At 46.3% G+C, this 23,926-nt stretch overlaps 1 protein-coding gene across 1 annotated transcript in view; it reads right to left on the bottom strand.

Annotated features, from left to right (window-relative positions):
- The window catches only part of LOC122788873 (eukaryotic translation initiation factor 4E-like), a 387,508-nt gene that overhangs the window by 203,050 nt on the left and 160,532 nt on the right, over positions 1 to 23,926 (bottom strand). The window contains exon 4 of the mRNA XM_044055778.1: positions 33 to 96. Within this exon, the coding sequence (XP_043911713.1) occupies positions 33 to 96 (64 nt within the window). The remainder of the gene's footprint in view (positions 1 to 32; positions 97 to 23,926) is intronic.

The following is a 23,926-nucleotide window of genomic DNA, read 5'->3' as shown; positions in this document are numbered from 1 at the left end:
AAAACAAAAAAAAAAAACAAATTAAACTTTACCTTAAATAAACAGTAGTCACACCCAAACTGAAGTTTACTTGGTCGCTGTATATGGTTATACAAGCTAGGAAAAACAAGAAACTGAATTCACTTTCAGTTGAAACACATCTCTGGTACAATCATTCTTTACAGGTCCTTCAGATCAGACTAGACAAGCTCTATTCACTCACTTATTGTGCTAATGATTAGCTAATTTAAGTGCAATATGCTCTTCACACAATAATCCTTGCAACACAAATATCCTTTTTGCTGAAAAAATGAGAAGTTGCTGGTTTAAAAGGGATTTAAGTTTATGTTCAAGTTCTCAAAGAGAAGACTCAGATCCCAGGCAACTCTAACCCCTTTCCTGAGGGTACAAGGTGTAGATGCCTTTAACTCTTTGGTTATAACAAAAACTGTACTGGAGAGGGTAAGGGAGGGACCATACCTGCTACCCACACCTGTCCATATTCAGAGTAACGACACTGATGATGAATTTTTGTGCCACTGTGTCGCCTTTACCAGTGGACATTTATAAAATGAGGAAGGCTAGAAGGCCAGGTACTAGGAAATAACACCTAATCAAAGGGAATAGGTTTTCCCTCTGGTGCTAGAAAACGGAACAAGATCTAGAATCTGTCAAATTACTTAGATTTTCCTTCATTTTCTAAATTACAATGGACAGCATGCAAAAATGGACCTGCTTAACTTAAGAAAAGGCATCCTTGCTTGCAGATCTGCAGTAAAAACTTTCAGTAGCAGACTGTCTTTGTGAAAAGGGCATACCTTTGTATGGGTTGGGAAGGGGGGGCAAAGTGTAATGTTGTAAATGTGTCCCTGACAAGGATCCACTCTCCAAGGTCTACTAAAATGTCTGCTCTCTATATGGCATGAGGGCACATTCTAAGGGTCGTGCTCTTGATATGTGATGAGTGTACCTCCTTAGGAAGAAATAATGAGTGCCCCTTGTTCGTTTATATAACAAATTCTACTGTCAAAGTACAAGACTAAATGTGCTTGAATAGCAGTGTCCAACACACACACATACACAAACACTTGCCAGTAGAGTAACCCAAAAAAGCAGTTCACTGTGTGCTGCTGTTAATGCCTCTTGGGAGTTAGTTTTTTAAACGGTCGAAGCGCAGTGTACTTTTGAGTGCTCTAATCTCTCAGCTTCCTGGTGAAAAAGGGCACAAAAAAGTTTTACATGCCCATCAGTGGCTGCTCTAAGGTGCAGTGACAAGCTTAACAAAAAAAAAAAAAAAAAAAAAAAAAAAAAAGTTATGTACTCACCATAATGTTCCATCTGTGCTGTTGATCATTCATTCTTGACAAATGGGACTGTTCTGATCCTTGGAACCAGCCCTGCCATTTATACAGTTCGTCCCAGCCAAACATTCTCGAGTTAAGACACTACCCACAGCACCCCTCTCTCCATTACCTCAGATAGCAGATAATAGCAAGAGTATTCACAAGTAATAAGCAGAAGCAATGTCCAAAGTAAAAACACCATGACAACCAAGGACAAAAGTTCGATCCCCCAGGAAATCTACAGGAAGGGGAAGGAGGGTGGGATGTCATGAATGAAGATAATCACAGATGGAACGTTATGGTGAGGACATAAACTTCTTTATCGGATGTTGTTGACCTTCGTTCATTCTTGATGAATGGGACACAGTCCCCTAGCTACTATTAGTTCCTGGGTAGCCTTATGGAAAGACATTCTTGAGAACCACAGAGCCAAAGGATGCTCTTCTCCTGGAAACCATAACTACTTTGTAATGAGCGATAAAAGTATGAGGTGTAGCCCAAGTTGCAGCAGCACAAAAGTACAGTTTTGTACCTACCATAAATGTAGATGTTAGAGTGCTAATACAGCTGCAGTCATAACAGATGGGTTCTCCTGCCGTCAGGCGGGTCCTCGGTCGGCCGAATTCCAAAGTCTAGGTCCGGCATCGGTGGTCGTCGCTTCTTCCCTGACGTCAGTGCGACAGGGGTATAAACGAACCAGCCGACGCCATTTTCTTCAGTTTTTCTTGCCCCAGATGTCAGGTGCCCCCAGAAGGAAGGCAATACATAAATTGGTGTAATAAAGCAGTGCAATGTAATCAAAATACAGTAGTTGCAAGCAAATACACCATAAATGAATACCCCAATCAGGTTGTATGAGGATGTGTTAGCCTATAGGCCTGTCCCAAGAGGGGAAGGAGGGAGGGAAACCTGGACTGCAGCTGTATTAGCACTCGAACATCTACATTTATGGTAGGTACAAAACTGTACTATGTTCATCGTGCATACAGCTGCAGTCATAACAGATGGGTAGAATCCCAAAGCTAAGAAAGGGGTGGTAAGCACTAGTTGGAAATAGGAGGAGCCAGGATGCCCTGCAAGACTGCAGTGGCAAAGCCTGCTCTAGTTTTGGAGTATAATGGTAGGTGGTAGTGCTTGGAGAAGGTATGCACAGAAATCCAAGTGGCTGCTTCCAATATATCTTTGGTAGGAACTCCTCTGAGGAAAGCTGCAGAGGTAGCTGTGGCCCTTGTGGAGTGAGATCTGATGCCTTTAGGTACAGTTTTGCCATGAAAAGAATAGCAAAAGCGTATGCAGTGGGCTATCCATTTTGAGATTGTCTGTTTCGAAATTGGCTTTCCTTGAGCTCCTACAGCATAGGACACAAAGAGCTGTTCTGATTTTCTGAAAGGCTTTGTTCTGTCCAGATAATAACGGAGTTGTCTGTGGATGTCCAAGGAATGTAGTAATCTCTCCCCTTTGTTTTGAGGATTAGGATAAAAGGTAGGTAAGTGTACGGACCGATTCAAAGCTACCCTGGATACCACTTTAGGCATAAAGGACGGATTGGTTCGTAAGGAAACTCTGTCCTGATGGAAGTTGATAAAAGGCTGCACAGCCATGAGAGCTTGTAGTTCTGAAACTCTACAAGCTGAGGTAATAGCTAGAAGGAAAGCTGTTTTCCAGGACAACTATTGCAAATCTGATGAGGCGGCTGGCTCAAAGGGAGGCAGGGTCAGTTTTTCCAGAATGAGATTGAGATCCCAAGCGGGTATTGGTTGTTTCCTTGGGGGTCTTAGATTCTTAGCCCCTCTGAGGAACAGTCTTAAGAGAGGGTGAGAGAATAAGGGTGGATCAGTGTTGTATTCTGCAGAAATGGCCGAGGCATGGATTTTGATGGAGGAGAATGAAAGTCCACTGCTTAGCAGCTCAGCTAGATACTGTAGTATTTGAGGTAAATTCAGTTTTCCAGGATCATGGCCCTTTTTCTCATTCCAGACACAAAACCGCTTCCATTTTGCGGAGTAAGCTTTTCTAGTTGACGGCCTTCTGGCCTCCAAAATGACATCCTGCACCTCCTTGGAGAGTAGGGTCTGTTGTGATGCTAAGGAATCTTCCAGGCAGCTAGATTGAGTGTTTTTAGCTGGCTGTGAAGAGTTTTGAAGCTGTGCTGAGTCAGAAGAAGAGGCATTAGAGGCAGGGTCCATGGTGGGGAATGCGTCAGGCTCCTCAGGAGTGGGTATCAGTGTTGTCTTGGCCAGTCCGGAGCAATGAGAATCATCTTTGGTCTGTCTGCTCTGGTTTTCAATAGAACTTTGGGCAGCAGAGGAAGAGGTGGGAAGGCATAAACTGTCATTGATGTCCAACTGAAAGAGAGAGCGTCCACTCTCCAGGCCTTTGGATGGAAAATCCTTGAGAAGAATTTTGTCAATTGGTGATTTTTGTGGGAGGCAAAGAGATCTAGGCCTGGCCTTCCCCATGCTTGGATTATTTCTGTAAAAACTTTTGGATGCAACTTCCATTCGTGGGATCTGTCATATTTCTGCTTAGGTTGTCTGCCAGTGTGTTTTCCTTGCCTGGCAAGTACTGTGCTTGTAGTTCGATTTGTAAGTCCATGGCCATGTTCCAAAGTGACATGGCCAGTCTGCACAGGGGGTATGAATGTGTTCCTCCCTGTTTGTTTATGTACCACATAACTGTGGTGTTGTCCGTTCTTATCAATAGTTGACCTGGTTGCAGAAGGTCCTTGAAAGCTATAATAGCATTTATTACTGCTAGCATTTCCTTTTGATTGATGTGAAGGTGCTTTTCTTTTTGGGACCATTTGCCCTGAATGCACCGATCTGTCATGTGCGCCCCCCATACGTAGTCTGAGGTGTCTGTTGTGATGACTTGATTTGCTTGAGGCTTGCTGAATGGAAGACCTGTGTTTGTTTGGCATGCTTGAGCCCACCACAGAAATTCCTTTTGTAGACATGGAATTAGTGGTATTATTGTTTCCAAACTGTGGCTGTGTTGAGACCATATGTTTTTCAGGTACCATTGAAGTTTCCTCATATGCAGATTTGCACATGGGATTAGTAAGATGCAAGATGCCATGAATCCCAGAGCCTGCAGGATTTTCCTTGCAGTCAGCCTGGTGCAATTTGCTAGTGCTCTGAAGTATTGAGTTAGTTGCCCCTGCTTCTCTGGCATGAGGTAGGCCATCTGGGTGTTTGTGTCCAAGTTGGCACCCAGGAAAATTATCTTCCGAGAGGGTATTAGCCTTGATTTCTTTTTGTTGACTGTGTATCCCAGAGAGTTCAACAACATTATTACATAAGCCAGATGTTTCAGAAGAATGTGCTTGCTGTCCGCTTGGATCAGGCAGTCGTCCCAATAGGGGTATATTTGTATCTCTTGAAGTCTGCAGTAGGCAATTACTGATGCCAGGCATTTCGTGAATACTCTGGGCGCAGTAGATAAGCCAAAGGGCAATGCAGAGAATTGATAATGGGTTGAACCTGCAAGAAATCTGAGGTATCTTCTGCAATTTTGTCTGATTGGGACATGCAGGTATGCCTCCTTGAGGTCCAATGTTTCCAGCCAAGACTCCTTGCCCAGCATGGGAAGAAGTTGATGTAGAGTGAGCATCTTGAATTTTGGTACGAGTAGAAATGTGTTTAGGATGGATAGGTCCAAAATAGGTCTCCAATCTTTTCCCTTCCTTGGTACCAGGAATAGCCTGGAATAAAAACCTTGACCTTGTTCGTGCATAGGTACCTCTTGAACAGCTTTCATGTCTATGAGATCTGTAATTTGCCTTTGTGCCTCTGCCCTTTGATTGTGTGGCAGGTTTGGCATGCCTCTCATTTTTGGAAGGGTGTGAAAATGGAATCTGTAGCCTCTGTTTATGATGTCCAGGATCCATTTGTCTTTTGTGACAATATGCCAATTTCTTGAAAATAATGACAGCTTTCCTCCTAAGGGGGCTGCCATTTGAGTCTTGTTTGGCATGCAAGGGGGAAGTCATTGGACTTGCTTTGTGAATGATTGCGAGTTATCCTCACCACCTCTTTGTGTAGGAGCTTGCCATTGTCTGCCTCTAAACGATCCTTGGGATTGTCCTCTGCCCCTTGGGCGCCTGTATCTGCCTCTTTGGGGTCTGTCCGTGGCTGGAAAGGACCAATTTTTGGAAGGCCAATTTCTACTGAAACGTGGGGGTTGTACCTGTAGAAAATCTTTCACAGTTTGCATTGATTTAGCCTTTTCCTCCATTTTCCTTAATACCTCCTCAGCATTAGCACCAAATAATACATCCTTTTGAAGAGGGGCATCTAGTAATTTAGCTTCGACATGATCAGGCAAGGTTTGTTCCTTGAGCCAGGCATGTCTATGTATGACTGATCCTGTAACAGCAGCTCTACATGAGGCCTCTAGAGCATCAAAACCACATTGTAAGGTATGCTTACCCACTTGTTCTGCACTATGCATCAAATCCTGCAACTCCTTCAAGTCTGGTTGTTCAGGTTGTGACATTTTACTTTTCAATTGTGATAACAAAAACTGTTGGCATTTTAGCATATGAAACTGACAGTTTAAGGCCCTCATGGTTAAGGTAGCCGAGGTATATACCTTTTTTCCCCACCTTTCTAAGGATCTGGAATCTCTCGGAAGGTAATGGATTTTTAGCAGTGGAGGCCTTAATTCCCTTGGGGCCCTGTGAGATGGTTTCTGGGTCAGCAGCATGGCTTTTGTATAGAAATTGGTGCGAGTCAGGAACCCTGTAGTACCTGTCAGGCTTAACTGGAGCTGGAGGCAGAGAGTCCGGGTTAAGGCAGGCCTCAGAGTAAACATCATCTAGGATGTCCAAGACAGGAGGTATAGCCAGAGGCCTGTGCTGAGGTAGTAAGAGAAATTCCCTAAGCCTTTTCTTGGAATCTGAATAATCTTGGCCTTCTCAGTGGAAGTGTTCCCTTAAGGTATGCAAAGTTTCCCCAAATGAGTAATCCTCTGGGGGGGATACAGAAGGAATGGACTCCTCCGCATCAGAGTCTTCAAAAGGGGAGTAAGAATGTTCCTGATAATCAGAGTGCTCTGAAATAATGGAACCCTGATCAGAGGAGGGGGATTCTTCCTCCACTCTGGGCCTTTTGTCCGGTGGGGGTTGAGAACCCCTGATAAGAGTAATTAAATCCTCAGCCATTTTAAGCATCTGTTTTTTAGGCATGGGGCCTGGAGATGGGCCCCGAGTAGCTTGTCTCGTAGGGTGCATGGCTGCTTTAGACTTAGTGAAAGCCTTGATGGAGAAAGAAGAGGAAGGTCTGAAGACACCTTGAGTGGAGGTAGACCTGTCCACATTTTGAGGTTCAACCCCAAGAGTGGCTTCGGTATCAGTAGTCGGGGTGTTGGCCGAGGAGCCTGCGACCTCGGGCACAGGAGACACCACCAATGAAGTGTCGTCGGTAGTCAGGGGCTGTGTAGGTGCCTCGCTGAGAACCGGACCACGTGTAGTCGGCTTTGGCATGGTGTCGGTAGAGGCCGCGGACCTCGTGTGTCGGTCCTTATCTTTGCGTTTTTTAGACAAAACAGGAGTCGGAGTATCCAACGACATAATATAGTTAAATGTTTTTCCAAAATAATGCTGGGCGAACTCCGCCCGACGCTTAATGGTGCTTTTGTTGAATGTAGCACAAAAGCGACAGACCGAGACGTCGTGGTCTGGGCCTAAACAAGGTATACAGAGGGAATGGAAATCCTTATGCGGTATTTGCTTCCCACATAAAATACAATTATTAACTTTGTCTGACATCGGTCTGAGGCAAGAAAAGTTTCCTCAACGGGGTACTTAGCTTTCAAGAAGACTTCGGTTTCAAAATTTTCGTAATTTCAGGAGCTGGCCGACCGGCACTTGCGAACTGCTTCTGCTTCGGGCACCGCGCGGCAAGAAAGACTGAAGAAAATGGCGTCTGCTGGCTCCTTTATACCCCTGTCGCACTGACGTCAGGGAAGAAGTGACTACCACCGACGCCGGACCTAGACTTTGGAATTCGGCCGACCGAGGACCCGCCTGATGGCAGGAGAACCCATCTGTTATGACTGCAGCTGTATGCACGATGAACATCTTCATCCACAGTGGCTTTTGAATGAAAAACTGCTGAAATCATCCACAGTAGCTTTTGAATGAAAAACTGCTGAAGTGGGAAGTGGTCTGGTTGAATGCGCTTTAACAGGTAAAGAAACTTATGGTTGGTATTTGCATAAATAAAGGTAACAATCTCAGCCATTTCGATAAGGTCATTTTTGATAGTTTGTCTGACCGTTGGACCAGAAATGGAAATGAACAGATTCTGATTTCCTGGACTCTTTATTCCTGTTCAATACAACTGCCTATGAATGTCCAAGTGTAAATATATTTACCTCTGCTTGAAAACTTGGGAAAGAAAACTGGTAATTCAATGCTCTGATTAATACTGGATTCAGAGACCACCTTAGGAAGAAGGGTTCTCAGTGACACCCTGTCTTTATGAAAGATGATATAGAGTGCTTCGCACACAACATCTGGATCTCAGAAACTCTTCTGGTGGAGGTGACTGCTACTAGAAAAAAAAAAAAAAAGTGTTCCAAGAAAGGAATTTAAGAAGCCAAGTAGCTGCTGGTTCAAAGGGAGGTAGTACTAAAGCTTGAAAAACCAAGATGAGATTCCATGGAGCTATGGGGACCACTGAACAAGGGTTTTAGTCGTAAGGCAACTTTGAGAAAAATCTTGCACAAGCGATGGGAAATTTGAGGACGGTCAAAGCAGTTATGAAAATTGGAAATGGCTTACTGAACTCTAATGGTGGAAGCTGAAGTTCCTTGGTCAGAGTGGCTAAAAATTACAAAACTCAACAAGCGCCATAAATGGATCTAAATTGATTTTAGAGGCCCAACATCTCTTTACCTTACTGGAGTAGAGTCTCCTAATGGAAGGTCTAAGGAAGGCCAGAAGAATCTTTTGTACTGGGGAAGATGTTATTCTGCCCGGCAATTAAATGAATTGGAGGAACCAGAGTTAAGAGTGCGCAGATCAAGGTGCACCAATCCCTGCGGGTGAGACAGCAGGACTGGAATTGGGTGTGGAATCCATACTTGGTGAATCAAGTGAGGCCATAGAAAGGCAACCAAATTTGCCTTGGCCAAAAGGGAGCAATGGGAATCACTTTTGCTTTGCAACCTTTGGGCTTTCTTTTGGAAGAGAAGTAGGAGACTAAAATGGAAGAAAGGCATAAAGAAGCTCCGAGAGCCAATCATGAAAGACAGCATCTCATAGGGACTCCCCCTGAGGGGGGATTAGGGCAGAGTAGCTGCTGCACTTATTGCTCATTGAGGAGGCAAAGAGACTGCAGCAAGGCTGGCCCCATCAGTGAAAGACTTCCTTTGCCACTGTGGGATTAAAAGACCACTCATGAGGCAGTAGAATGGTGTCTGCTGAGCTTGTTTGCTAACCCAGGGAGTTCCAACTTGATGTGTTGCTACAAGAAAGCGGTTGGAAGATGCAAACCGTTGCCACACTCGGAGCTTCCCAGGAAAGGGGGTGGGATTTGGTTCTCTCTTGTTTATTGTACCATATCACCGACATGTTGACTGACTGGACTAACTATTCCCAGAGGAAGAGCAAATTGAAAGGCTTGCAACACTAGGAACACTGCTCATTTCCAGGACACTGATGTGCAACCAAACACCATGGACTGTTCTTCCCAGATAATGCCCCTTCCATCGGAGAGGCATCTGTGGTCACTATGGCCTTGCGTTGTGGGGAAACAAAGGGACAGCCCATTAGGATTTCTTCTGAATGTATTCACAGGGACAGATCCTTTCTGCAATGACCTGTTAAGATCGGGTGAGTCACCGGATGAGAAAGAATGAACCACTGGGAGGCCAGAAGGCACTGAAGTATCCTCATGTGAAATCTCGTCAATGGGACTAGGGTGATGGCTGCTGCCATACATCCTATGGCTTGGAGAACAAATAGAACGGCCACTTTTTTTTTTTTTTTTTTTTACCAGAACGAGCTTTACTTCAGTCCTTTTCTTTTGGAGTCTGTGAAAGGTAGAGAAGCTATACATGAAACTGTGTTGAGGCGGGCTCATATGAATTCTAGGTCCTGAGTGGGAGACGGCTGTGACTTTCCACAGTAGACTGTTACATCCAGGGCACTGAACAAATGTATGATAAAGTCTGTGACCTGCAGCAGTAAATGCCTGATAAAGGTGGTGAAAAGCCAGTCGTCTAAATAAGCAAACATCCGGAATCAGTGTAATCTCACATGAGCCATGACTGTTGCCATGCAATTGGTGAACACCATGGGGCTGTGGGGAGGTCAAAAGGCATCACTCTGAACTGGTAATGACTGGCCCCTAACCAAAAGAGAAGCCTTCTTGAGTGTTTGTCCAACTTCATGTGGTAATAATGCATCTTTAAGGTCTATAGAGCACATCCAATAGTTTTCCCCTAGAAAGGGGAGAATAGACTAAACAGTGACCATCTGGAATTTTGCCTGCTGAAGAAAGTTGCTCAGAAGGCTAAGATCCAATAATTGCCTCCAGCCCCCCCCCCCCCATCTTCTTTGGCACTAAAAAGAACTTGGAAGTAAAATCCGGACCCTATTTGGTCCAGTGGGACTTCCTGGATGACACTTTCCTAGCAGTTTCTGAACCCTATGGCTGCTTGATCCTTCTGACTGGATGGAACATTGGGGATTTTTCTCATATCTCAGGTGAAGGGAATATGATCACCTCTGGTAATTAATCTATGCACTCAACTATCGGAGATTATTTGTAGCCAGGCTGTCGAGAGCAGGGAGTCTCCCCCAAAGCGGGCCTCCATTCTGGAACACTGGTGGATTGTCCGATGAGTCATCTCTGGAACCCTGGTTTGTCAGGCCACCTCTGCCTCGTTTTAGGCATCTTCCATCTGAGCTCCCCCTTTGCACAGAGGGGAGCCGCAATCAGATGTGTCCTAGAATAGCCCCTAGGATTTTTTGAACCACATCTTTCCACTCCTCCTATTCCTGGAGCAGGATCGTTGAAGAGTAGAAAAATGAATGTTCACAGCAGACAGGGTCTTTCCATCCTTTTCAGACCTGGCTAGTTTGTCCTTCACGTTGGGACCGAACAAAGATGATCAGTCAAAAAAGCACAGACGAAGGAAGACATGAAAGGCTCCGCAAATAAGCGCATCCAGGCATGGTGCATCAGAAAGTCCACCCTCCAAGGGAGGAGCCAGGGAAGGACTTGCAACCCACAAGTCCCAAGAACCAAGGTCAGCACCTCATTAATAAAAAAAAAAAAAAAACAGGGGCCAATCCAAGACCCTCTGAACCAGCAACAGAGTCTTGACCAGAGAACCCATCAGTTCAGAGGAGGGGAAACTAAGCCAGAACCACATTCAGTGAAGAGGAAGGGATGTAACACAGAGGCAGCTGGATTGAAGTGCTGGGCTTCAAAGCTCCACTGGAAGTCAGAGGAAGAGACTGTGTAAGAGTCCTTGGAGAAGATAACCCAACTCCAGAAGGAAAAAGGGCAAGGATACCTCTTGGCTGCCAACAGCTGATACACCGACCTCAATGTCTACCTCAGAGAGACTACTGGAGGATCTAAAGTGAAAAACCTTAAGGGTACTTGGGCCATTCCTGGAAAGGACTGGGCAAATGGCCCACAAAGGGGTCTAGGGGAGATAAATACCTGGTCTTGGGAAGGACCTGTTCTGGTATTGGCACCGAGGGGGTAAGGCCTGCTGAGGTGGTGTAGGAAAGGTCAGCACTGAACCAGAAACCGTAGTTTAGGTACCTAAGCCATCAGTTCTGAGGAGATAGTCGGAACCAGAGTCTGTTTTGGAGCCACGGGTGCAGTGGGAGATAGAGGCACAGAGTGCCTCTGTTTTGGAAGAGTCAGATTTAGAACAGACAGGCTTGGACAAGGCTTAGATGAAAGAGGTCTTTAGCAAGCCCTTTAAAATGAGCTTAGCCAAGGCTTGATGACTAAAGGCCTGGCAGATGTCACAATTTAGATCTAGGTGAAGTGCTCCTAGACAATAAACACAGGAAAGCTGCCCAACAGTACTGGGCATCCCTCCTCCACAGTCTTGGCACTGTTTGAACCCAGAAGTGCCTTTTTGTTTTTCCACCATTTTGATTTAACGAGAAAAGTACAGTTTTGTACCTGCCATAAATGTAGATGTTAGAGTGTTCACCCTGCTGCAGTCATCACACTTGGGTTATCCTGTCGTCAGGCGGTTCCGCAGTCGGCCGGAATTCCAAAGTCTTGGTCCGGTGTCAGTTGCTGTCGCTTCTTCCCTGATGTCAGTGCGGCAGGGGTATATATAATGCATCAGACACCATTTTCTTCAGTTTTTCTTGCCCCAGATGTCAGGTGCCCCCAAAAAAGGTGGTCAGTAATTAGTACCAAATTAAGTAATTTTTGCACAAACACAAAATCCCTCCAGCTATAAGCAAATACATCAGGAAGGTATTGTAGAGATTTAGCCAGTTAGATCAGAGGGGATGGAGGGAGGGTAACTTGGACTGCAGCAGGGTGAACACTCGAACATCTACATTTATGGTAGGTACAAAACTGTACCATATTCATCGCGTTACCCTGCTGCAGTCATCACACTTGGGTAGAATCCCAAAGCTATGGATGGGTGAAGGAGTTATAGATGGTTAGAGGAGGCTAGAAGGCCCTGCAGAACTGCAGTGGCGAAGCCAGCCCTAGTCTTAGAGTAAAGTGGTAAGTGATGGTGTTTGGTAAAGGTGTGTACTGAACTCCAAGTTGCAGCTTCCAAAATCTCCCTGGTTGGAACCCCTCTGAGGAAGGCTGTAGATGTAGCTGTTGCCCTGGTAGAGTGGGGCCTAATGGTAGCAGGAACTGGTTTTCCATGGTGGGTATAGCAAAAACTAATGCAATGTCCTAGCCATTTGGAAATGGTTTGTTTTGATATAGCCTTCCCGTGTGAAGCTGTAGCATAGGATACAAAGAGCTGGTCAGATTTCCTGAAAGCCTTAGTTTTATCCAAGTAGTAACGAAGTTGCCTGTGAATGTCCAAGGAATGCAGGAGTCTTTCTCCTTTGCTCTGTGGGTTTGGGAAGAAGGTGGGTAAGTGAATGGTTTGATTTAAAGACACACTGGAAACCACCTTAGGCATGAAGGAAGGATTAGTTCGTAGAGAAACTCTGTCTTGATGGAAAATGAGGAAAGGTTCCACTGCCATTAGTGCCTGCAGCTCTGAGACTCTTCTAGCTGAAGTTAATAGCAGCAGAGCAGTCTTCCATGATAGGAACTGCAGATCTGCAGAGAAAGCTGGTTCAAAGGGAGGTAGCGTAAGTTTTTCCAGAACAAAATTTAGGTCCCATGTTGGTGTAGGTGATGATCTGGGGGGCCTAATGTTTTTTGCCCCTCTGAGGAACTGCCTTAGAAGTGGATGCGAAAATAAGGGTGGTTCCGTGTTGTAGTGGGCTGAAATAGCTGATGCATGGATTTTAATGGAAGAAAAAGAAAGTCCTTTGTGCAACATCTCAGTTAAATACTGTAGAATCATAGGCATGTGAGGCTGAAGTGTGTTTTGGCCTTTAGCTTGGTTCCAGGCACAAAACCTTTTCCATTTGTCTGAATAGACCTTCCTAGTGCTGGGCCTCCTAGCTTCCAGAATAACATCCATAACTGCTTGGGAAAGAGGAGCTGGCTGGATGTTTAGGTGATTTGCCATGCAGCCCGATTTAAGGTTTTTAGCAGGCTGTGAAGAATCTGATTGTTTTGCTGTGTGAGCAAATGGGCAATTTGTGGCAAAATCCAAGGTGGGCCCTGGGCCATATTCCTCAATAATGGATACCAGTGCTGGCGTGGCCAGTCTGGGGCTATGAGCATCAGTCATGGTCTCTCCTTTCTGACTTTCAGAAGCACCTTTGTGAGGACAGGCAATGGAGGGAAGGCATATACTGTCAGGTTTTTCCAACTGAATGAGAGTGCGTCCACTTTCCAAGCTTGATGGTGAAGTGTCCTTGTACAAAATTTTGTTAGGTGATAGTTTTGAGGACTGGCAAACAGGTCTATGTCTGGAAAGCTCCATATTTGAGTTATCATTGCAAATACTTGTGGATCCAGTTTCCACTCGTGGGGATCCATGATGTTTCTGCTGAGGTAGTCTGCCAATGTGTTCTTTTTTCCTGGCAGGAATTGAGCTCTTAACTGAATTTGGTAAGCCAGAGCTGTGTTCCACAAGGTCATTGCTTTCCTGCATAGAGGGTAGGAGTGTGTACCCCCTTGTTTGTTTATGTACCACATTACTGTGGTGTTGTCCGCTCTTATTGTAAGTTGTCCCGGATGTAATAGATTCTTGAAGGCTGTCAGAGCATTCTGTACAGCTAGCATCTCTTTGTGATTGATGTGCAGATTCCTTTGATCTGCAGTCCATACGCCTTGTATGCACTGTCCTGCCATGTGTGCCCCCCAGGCGTAGTCCGATGCATCTGTTGTCATAGTTTGCCTGGCTGGGGGCAAGGTGAAAGGCTGACCCTTGTTGAGGTGACATGCCAGTGACCACCATAGAAACTCCCGTTGTAGGCAGGGAATAAGAGATATCATTGTGTCCAAGCTGTGGCTGTGTTGAGACCATACGCTTTTTAGGTACAACTGTAATTTCCTCATATGCAGCTTTGCAAATGGTATTAGTAGTATGCAAGATGCCATGAAGCCCAAGGCCTGCAGAATTTTTCTTGCAGGTAGTTGGGTCTTTGTTGCCATTGTTTTGAAATACTGAGTCAGTTGTAGTTGTCTGTCTTGTGTCAGATAAGCCTTCTGGGCCGTTGTATTCAAGCTGGCACCCAGGAATGTCATATTTTGTGAGGGTACTAGTTTTGATTTCTTTTCGTTTACTGTGTACCCCAGGCAACTTAAAAGATGTTTTACAAAAGCCAGATGCTGTAAGAGGATGTCCTTGCTTTCTGCTTGGATGAGGCAGTCGTCCAGGTATGGGTATATTTGGATTCCTCTATGTCTGCAGTATGCAATTACTGGTGCCAGGCATTTTGTGAAGACCCTGGGCGCAGTAGATAAGCCAAAGGGCAGTGCAGAGAATTGGTAATGGGTTGAACCTGCAATGAAACTGAGGTATCTTCTGCAACTTTGTCTGATAGGGACATGCAGGTATGCCTCCTTGAGGTCCAACATTACTAGCCATGCTTTCTTGCCCAACATGGGAAGAAGCTACTGTAGTGTTAGCATCTTGAATTTGGGTACTTGTAAGAAGGTGTTTAGAATTGAAAGGTCCAGAATTGGTCTCCAGGCATTGTCCTTTCTGGGAACTAGAAAGAGTTCTGAGTAAAATCCTTGGCTTTGCCCTCGAGTAGGTACCAGTTGAATGGCTCTCATGTCCATGAGAGCTGTAATTTGCTTTTGTGCCTCTGCCTATTGATTTTGTGGCAGGTTTGGCATTCCTCTTTTCATTGGCAAGGTGTGAAAATGGAATCTGTATCCTCGTGAAATTATGTCTAGGACCCATTTGCCCTTTGTGACAATGTGCCAGTTGTCTGAAAAAAGTGCGAGTTTTCCTCCCAAGGGGGCTGCCAAGAGAGTGTTGCTTGGCCAGATGAGGTGCAAGTCATTGAGTTTGCCTTCTGGTAGTTTGGGACCTGTCTTCTCCTCCCTTCTGTGCTGCAGTGCCCCATTGTCGAGGTTTGTACTGGGCTTGTGGTTGTCCTCTGCCTCTTGGATGTCTGTATTTACTCCTCTGTGGCCTGTCAGTAGCTGGAAAGGACCAATTTTTTGTTGGCCAATTTCTGCTGAAGCGAGGGGGGCTGTATCTGTAGGAAATCTTTGACTGTCTGCATAGATTTTGCCTTATCCTCCATTTTCTTTAAGACGACTTCTGCTTTAACTCCAAAAAGAACATCCTGCTGTAAGGGAGCATCTAGAAGCTTTGCTTTAACATGATCAGGCAGAGTTTGTTCCTTTAACCAAGCATGCCTACGTATAACAGACCCAGTGACAGCTGCTCTGCAAGAAGCCTCCAAAGAATCAAACCCACATTGTAAAGTATGTTTGCTCACCTGTTCAGCTGCATGCAACAGATCCTGCATTTCTTTCAATTCAGACTGTTGGAGTGTGCTCATTTTTTGTTTTAACTGAGACATTAGAAATTGCTGATATTTTAGCATGTGAAACTGGCAGTTTAGTGCCCTCATAGCTAGAGTGGCTGAGGTGTAAATCTTTTTCCCCCCACCTGTCTAGTGTTCTGGAGTCCCTTTCAGAGGGTACAGGATTTTTTGCCACAGAAGCCTTAGCCCCTTTAGGACCCTGGGAGATAGTCTCTGGATCAGCAACAGGACTTTTATAAAGAAATTTGTGGGAATCAGGCACTCTATAGTATCTGTCTGGTTTGGCCGGAGCAGGAGGCAGAGAATCTGGGTCCAAACTGGATTCTAAGTAAACATCATCCACAATGTCTAAAACTGGGGGGGTGGCAAGTGGTCTGTGCTGGGGGAGTAAAAGAAACTCTGAGTCAGAGTAGTCCTGACCTTCCCAGTGAAAATGTTCTCTCATAGTGTGTAATGTTTTCCCAAAAGAGTAGTCTTCAGGAGGAGAAGCTGAGGGAATAGAATCCTCAGCATCAGAAACTTCATAAGGGGATAAGGAATAATCTTGGTCCTCAGAGGAGCCTGAGGAAAGAGACACTTGTTCAAAGGAGGCATAATCTTCCTCTTGTCTAGGCCTTTGGTCGGGAGGGGGTTGGGAACCCCTGATTAAAGAGATCAAATCTTCAGCCATTTTGAGCATCTGTTTCTTAGGCATGGGGCCTTGAACAGGGGACTGAAGTGCAGTCTTTTTAGATTTAATAGGAGTCTTAGTCTTAGGATACGTTTTTATGGTGAGCGTCGTTGGTCTGAAGATGCCTTCAGAAACCGAAGGCGTTTCTGCAGGACCAACATCTTTTTCAGCAGTGTCGTCTGTAGGGGCTAAGCAAAATGGCTGCGTCGGCCTAGTACTTTACGCCAAAAGTTCCTAAGTGGTCTCGGGTTCCAGACCTGCGGTAGTCAGGGGCTGTGAAGAAGCCTCACTGAAGACCGGTGAACCGGAGACCGGACCAGCCGAGGCCTCGGAGTCTGGCTTGGGTCTAGGCTGCCTGCCCTTATCCTTGCGTTTTTTGTGCACGCCGGCAGTCGGTTGCTCAGACGGCATAGTGTAGTTAAATTTTCTACCGAAGTAGTGTCGTGCGAAATCAAAGCGTCTTTTTATAGTACGCTTATTAAACCTAGCACAAAAACGACTAGTGACGTCGTGGTCTGGGCCTAGGCAAGGTATGTAGTAAGAATGAAAATCCTTATAAGGTATTTGCTTCCCACAAGAAATACAATCGTTAACTTTTTCTGACATCGGTCTGAAGCAAGAAAAGTTTCCCCAACAGGGTACTTAGCTTTATTGAAGACTTCGGATCTGAAATTCGACTTCGAATATCTCAGGAGTCGGCCGACCGGCACTTGCGAACTGCTTCTGCTTCGGGCACTGAGTGGCAAGAAAGACTGAAGAAAATGGCGTTGAATGCATTATATATACCCCTGGCACACTGACGTCAGGGAAGAAGCGACAGCAACCGACGCCGGACAAAGACTTTGGAATTCCGGCCAACTGCGGGACCACCTGACGACAGGATAACCCAAGTGTGATGACTGCAGCAGGGTAACACAATGAACATCAAGCACTAACATAACACAAACACAGGGGATAGACGGAAAAATCTACCATGATGGTAAATAACACCAAAACGGTAATCCGAAGAGGAAAGTAAGTATCAATGAAAATAGAGAAACACCCCCAGAGATACATTATATATATATATATATATATATATATATATATATATATATATATATATATATATATATATATATATATATATATATATATATATATATATATTGGGAAGATCAGAGTAAAATCAAACCATGCTCCCTGGCTCTCCAAAGAGACTAGGTCCCTCATGAAACAGATTGTGCTTGGAAAAACCTGGACTAAAACTAAACCACCACCTTTTCTTCAAAAATACAGGCAACTGAGGAGCCTTGCAAAAAAACACAACTAATGACAAAGTCATACTACACAGCTCTGCTCAGCTTAACAAATCCAATCCTCGAAAATTTGGGTCAACTCTCAACAACATCCTCTATCCTGGAAAGCCCTCTAATCCCTCCCCATACCCTAACTCTTCCTCTCATGTGTGTGTATATGTGTGTAACCGCTACCCTCCTGAATAAACAATCTCTTCCATCCAAAATCTGGTAACCTGCAAGCCAAACTCTACTTCAACACCCACCTCTCAAAGGTCCACTAACACAATTTTGTTTTCTTTTGAGCCAGTTCCCATTACTTACATCAAATCTCTACTACTCAAGCTAAAACCTTGCTCTCCTTCCACTGACAGTCTCCTACATTCCTCAAACTTGCTGCTGACTCAATTGCCTATCCTATATCTATACTAATTAATCAATTTATTCTGGAATCGACTGTCCCCACCCTTTGGAAATCTTTCTTCACTATCCCTCTTCATAAAGGTGGAAACTCCACTAACCCCTCTAACTACCGACCCATTGCCATTCTTTTCCCCCTCTCCAAGATATTAGAAAAGCCGAACGGCTGCAGTAACTCCAACAAGTTTTAAAGACAGCCTTCATTGTACCGGAGCAGTGTCCTGCATTGTGTGGGTTATATTAGAAAAACGTATTCACTCACAGCTTCTCAATCACCTCCTCACACACCACTTACCCCTACCCAACATGGATTTTGTCCTCACCACAGCACCACCACTGCTCTCTTCTCCTTCACTCATATAATTGCAGAGGTCCTAGACAACAATAAACTCATTTCCTGTCTCTTCCTAGATCTCTCCAAAGCCTTCGATACTGTCTCTCATCCTCTACTACTATCCAAACTCGCAAATCTCCACCTACCCCCCTCTGCACTTGCCTGTTTTAATAGTTACCTATCTGGCAGGGAACAATCTGTCAAATGGCTCTCATCCTCCTCACCTTTCCTTCCCATCTCCACTGGTGTTCCCAAAGGCTCCATCTTGGGACCACTTTTGTTTTAACATCTTCACCAAAGATCTTTACACCTCATGCAAAGAATCCTCCCTTATTCAGTATGCTGATGACTCCACAGACATATCCATCTCAAATAACATTCCTGAACTACACTCCCCGACCCAAACTGGCCCTACTATCCAATGAACAATGGCTCTCGCAACCTATTGATCCTAAATCCCAAAAAGACCAAACTCCTACTTTTCCTTCCCTGTTCTCTTTCACATCACAAAATTAGAAGTTATGTACTTACCATAATGTTCCATCTGAGCAGGTAAACTTCATTTGTCAGCAACCTATGGGTTATCGGATCCGAGCCGGCAGCTTCCAACAGCCAAGATCTGAGCTCCAAGCTCCTCCCCCTTACCCATAATCCCCTACTATCCATTCCTGACCTCAGTTTGAGTTTGCTTAGCCATAAACCATATGATACCAAGAACCACCTCCCTACTCTAACCTGGAAACAATCCGCCATGACAGCAGGAGTCCTTTGAACATCCATATAGGTTAGGGGGACGGAGGGAGGGACGGTTGCTGACAAATGAAGTTTACCTACTCGGATGGAACGTTATGGTAAGTACATAACTTCTAAATCTGAAGTAGTTAATTTCATTTGTCCATCAACCTATGGGACGGAGTCCCCAGCTACCGGATTCTTGGGATGTCCTCATGGAAGGATGTTCCGGAGTACTGCAGAGCCAAAGGATGCTCTCCCACGGGAAACAATATCCAACTTGTAAGGATTTATAAATGTGTGAGATGAAGCCCAAGTGGCTGCTGAACAAATGTCATCCAACACCACCCTAGATCGAAAAGCTGCAGAGGTAGAAATCGATAGAGTAGAATGGGCATAAACTCCTTGAGGTGCTGGCCGGCCCAAACTCTCATATGCCAAAAGAATACATTGGGGAATCCATCTGAACAATGTGACTTGATACAGGTTTTCCCAAAGAGGACTTGGCAAAGGATACAAAAAGCTGGTCCGATTTCCTGTGGTCAGCTGTCCTGTGCAAATAGAATCTTAGTTGCCTATGTAAGTCTAGAGAGTGCAACTTGTATTCACCTTTGTTCTGATAATTTGGAAAGAAGACTGGTAAATTAATAGATTGGTTGATATTAGACTCCGATGCAATTTTGGGCAGAAAGGAGGGGTTGGTCCTGAGTGAGACTCTTATCTTTGTGGAAAATCAAATACGGTGGCTTGGTGCAAAGGGCTTGAAGCTCCGAGACCCTTCTGGCCGAAGTTATGGCAACAAGAAAAGCAGTCTTCCAAGATAAGTATTTCAGGTCCACCGAAGTTGCAGGCTCAAAGGGAGGAGCTGTTAGAGACTGAAGTACAAGAGTTAAATCCCAAGGAGGGATTGCATCTTTTGCCGGAGGTCTTAGTAGGAAAGTGCCTTTTAGGAAGGTCTTACATAATTTGGACGAAGTCAAAGGGCCGAGTTCACTGCCAACATGATAATGAGAGATTGCGGCCAACTGGACTTTGACCATAGAAGAGCTAACGTAAAAATGAAAAAAAAACCACAACATAAATCCACCAAAGGTACAGGACGGCACAACGATATCCCAGCTGGAACAGGTCACAGTTTATTTGACAGAATAGAAATAGTACAACACAATGTATCCAGAACAGTTTCAATGTTGCCAAGAGTTAAGCGCTTTCATCTGTCTTACGCAGACTTCATCAGAACTGCCATTTTTTCCCCTATTTTCACTTTTATACTCCATTTTGGCGCCAAAAACTTTTTGAAAAAACATCCCAACATATCTATCAAAATTTATTCTACACATTTTGATAGATATGGACTTTGACCATAGAAGAGCTAGCACCTTGGTCGAATAACCCTGACAGAAAATCTAGTACTGCTGGCAACGGAGCTGTAAAGGGATCCAAGTTGCGATGCTCCGCCCAAATAGAGAAACGCTTCCATTTACTATTATAGATTCTTCTAGTAGATGGCTTCTGAGCAGCTACTAGAATAGCCTTGACGGGGGATGAGATACCGGCGAGTCCTACCTATCACTGGAACTGGATCAACCAAGCTGTGAGCTTGAGGTTATCCAGATTCGGGGTTGACAGGCCTGATGGGTGAGAGATCAGATCCGGGATGGGATCTAGAATCCATGGGGGATTCATTAGATGAGACCATAGATATGGGAACCAAGCTTAACGAGGCCAGAATGGGACAATGAGGATTATTCTGCTCCCCAACCGTCTGGCTTTCTGTAAAAACTTTAGCATCAGGGGCAGAGGAGGGTAAGCATAAAGTAGACCGGGTGGCCAAACATGCACCAGAGCGTCTCTGGGGGATTCCCCGAGTGGGGGAATTAGAGCGAAGTAGTCGCTGCACTTTGCGTTCGAAGGAGAAGGGAAAAGATCGCAACGAGGTTGACTCCATTTGGAGAAGATTTGCTTCGCTACTTTCAGATTCAGAGACCATTCGTACGGTGACAGGATGGATCGACTCAGTCTGTCCGCCAAAATGTTGGACCGTCCCGGAATGTGTGTCGCTATGAGAAAGCGGTTGGTGGACATAGCCCATTCCCACACACTCATGGCCTCCCAACAGTGGATAGGACCTGGTTCCCCCTTGTTTGTTGATCTACCAGACGACCGACATGTTGTCGGTCTGGATTGCAATTGTCCCCAAGGGAACAAGGCCTTGAAGTGCTTGCAACGCCAAAAGCACCACTCATCTCTAGGACATTGATATGCAATGAGGTCTCCGAATGGTTCCACGTGCCTTGGACGGTCCAACCCAAGCAGTGCCCCCCCCCACCAGAGGCGAGAGGCATTCGTGGTCACCGTGGCTAGAGGAGGGGACACAGAGAAGGGGCGCCCCTTCTGGAGGTCTGGGGACTGGAGCCACCATAAGAGGGCTTTCTTGCACACCCTGCTGAGAGGAACGGGGAAGCTCAGGGAATGTAGCAGCAAGGACCACTGGACTTAGGGTCCATTGAAAAATTCTCGTGTTTAAGCGCACCATGGGTAGTAGGTTGATGGTTGCCGCCATCGAGCCTAGAGCCCTCAGGACCAATTCTGCAGGGGGAGCTGGGGATTGTAGAAGGGCCAATACATGGAGTTTCAGAGTTCGTAGCCGGTCCGGAGTAAAGAAGGCTAGAAGCTGGGTGGAGTTCAATCTGGCTCCGATGAAATCTAGGATTTGAGTTGGAAGGGGGGAAGATTTTCCGATGTTGATAGTGATCCCCAGCCGGGGAGCTAGATAGAGAAAATAATCCCTGGTAGTGCAAAGTAGATGCCTGGTGGGGGCGGTAAGGAGCCAGTCGTCCAGGTACGGAAAGACCTGAATTCCCTGGAGTCTCAGGTGGGCCGCTACAACAGTTAACACTTTGGTGAACACCCTGGGGCCTGTGGTGAGACCAAAGGGAAGGACCCTGAATTGGTAATGGCTGGCTCCATGCTGGAAGCGGAGAAACCTCCTGGATAGTCCGTCCATCAAAATGTGGTAGTACGCATCCTTGAGGTCTATGGAGCACATCCAGTCATTAATCCTGCAGAAGGGGGAGAATGGATTGAAGAGTGACCATCCAGAACTTTTCTTTAGCTACTGACAGGTTCAGGAAGGACAGGTTGAGGATTTGTCTTGGGTCCCCCGTCTTTTTTGGCACCAAGAAGAACCTTGAGTAAAAGCCTCATCCGGACTGGTCTGGGGGGACGTGCTGGATTGCTCTTTTTTCTAGCAGCCGGAGTATTTCCTCGGCTGCCGCCTCCCTTTGATTGGGTGGGACATTGGGGAGGCTTCGGGGACTGAGAGGGGGATTGAGAAAAAGGATCTTGTAGCCTCTGGATATGATCCAAAAGCACCCAGCGATCTGTTGTAATGGACTCCCAAAGCTATCAGGTGCCTTGAGAAACACCTCCCGAGTGCCTCCAGAGAGAAGCAGTTGGGTAACCCCTCAGGGTTGCTACGTGGGCTGATCAGAAAAAGGTTCTCTTGACCCAAAGTTCTTCGGGCCCCCTCTGCCTCTAGGGCGGTGTCCACCCTGTCCTCCTCTGCCTCTGAAGGACGAGGGGTCCAGAGCGAAACGGGACTGTTGAGACTTCCGGAACCACATCTTCTGTCCCTCTTTGTTCCTGGAGAAGGACCTCTGGGGAGAAGAGAAGCGGACTCCGACGGCAGACGTCTTCCAGTCTTTTTCGCTCTGGACCAGTGTGTCGCGTATGGTCTTGCCAAAAAGGGAAGAACCATCAAACGGGGCATTTGCGAATGACGTCTTAAAGGGTTCCGCGAAATCACAATGACGGAGCCACACCTGTCGCCGTAGGACGACGCCCACTCCGCTAGCTCTAGCGGCTCCTTCTGTGGCATGGGATAGTAGCTGCATAGAGGTATTGGAGAGAGATTTGAGAGTGGCCATTCGGGTAGAGTACACTTTCTTGTCCTCCGCCAACATGGACTCTGGGGGTGACCCAGCGTATTCTTTGATAAGATCCTGCTGGAGCCGTATCACATGTGCCATATAATTCAGCAACCTCACAGAAAAGGTGGCTGAAGCGAACACCCGCTTCCCCAGACGGTCCATCGCCCGAGACTCCTTGTCTGGAGGATGGACCGAGGAACTCTCCTGGGCCAGTTCCCTTTTGGTGGCGGCCGCCACCAACATGGCATCTACCAGGGCTCCCTTGCTCCAACATTACCTGTCCGAAGGGGGGCTGAGAATTTTGTCCGGCCTCTTTGGAATGGGCTCCACAGTGTCCGGTTCCTTCCATGCCCTGGTAGTAATCAGGTTTACCAGGGGATCAGTGGGAGGGGACACCCAAGAGGTAGACGGGCCTGCTTCAAACGCCTCCAGAAACACAGACTCAAAGGAAGGTTTTGGGGCAGACCACCTCCCTCTGATCCGAAGAATCTCCATGATGTCTCCGAAGGAGAAGTCTTCGGGGGGTGACCCTGGGCAACCTTCCCCTTCCTCCAAGTCCGTGTCCTCTGTCAAGGACTCAGGGGAGTCCAAGTGCCTCCTCTTGCACTTGCGTTTGTGAGGGACCTCCTCAGGGGGGGCTGTCCGAAGAGGCCTCACCAACCACATCCTGTTCCAGCAAGGGAAATATCTGGGACGTCTGAGCAGGCTGTCCCTGGGGCCGGGTGATGGAAGGCGGACCCGTCTGAGAGGGAGTGCAGGGTGGAGCCGTAGCTGAAGCTGAGGGCCTGGAATCCCTTGACAAAACCCTCTCCATGACATCGAATGCCGAAGGAGAGCTGCTCTCCCTAGGATCCGAGAGCAGACCCTCCCTCGGATCAGACGTGGTCGGATCCGAAGGGCCAGTATGCTCCGACCGAGACTGAGCCGAAGCCATACTGACACCTCTGGATCCGAAGCTCAGCTCTCGGCTCTGAGAGCTCGTATCTGAAGAAAATGGATCAGACAGACTCTAAGGTGCCATCGGCGCCAAAGTACCCGATATTATCGGCGCAGACAGTCCCCCGGCTCCGATGCTACCCGGCTCCAAAGGCTCCAAACCCCGGTAGTGGGTCGGAGAAGGAGCAATCGGGGCGAAAAAGGGGGTAAAGCT

The sequence above is a fragment of the Protopterus annectens genome, chromosome 14.part0, assembly GCF_019279795.1.
Source record: "Protopterus annectens isolate FY-2018-M chromosome 14.part0, PAN1.0, whole genome shotgun sequence".
In the NCBI taxonomy this organism is placed as follows: domain Eukaryota; kingdom Metazoa; phylum Chordata; order Ceratodontiformes; family Protopteridae; genus Protopterus; species Protopterus annectens.
The sequence above is the reverse complement of the archived record's forward strand: the minus strand, read 5'-3'. Positions and strand labels throughout refer to the sequence as shown.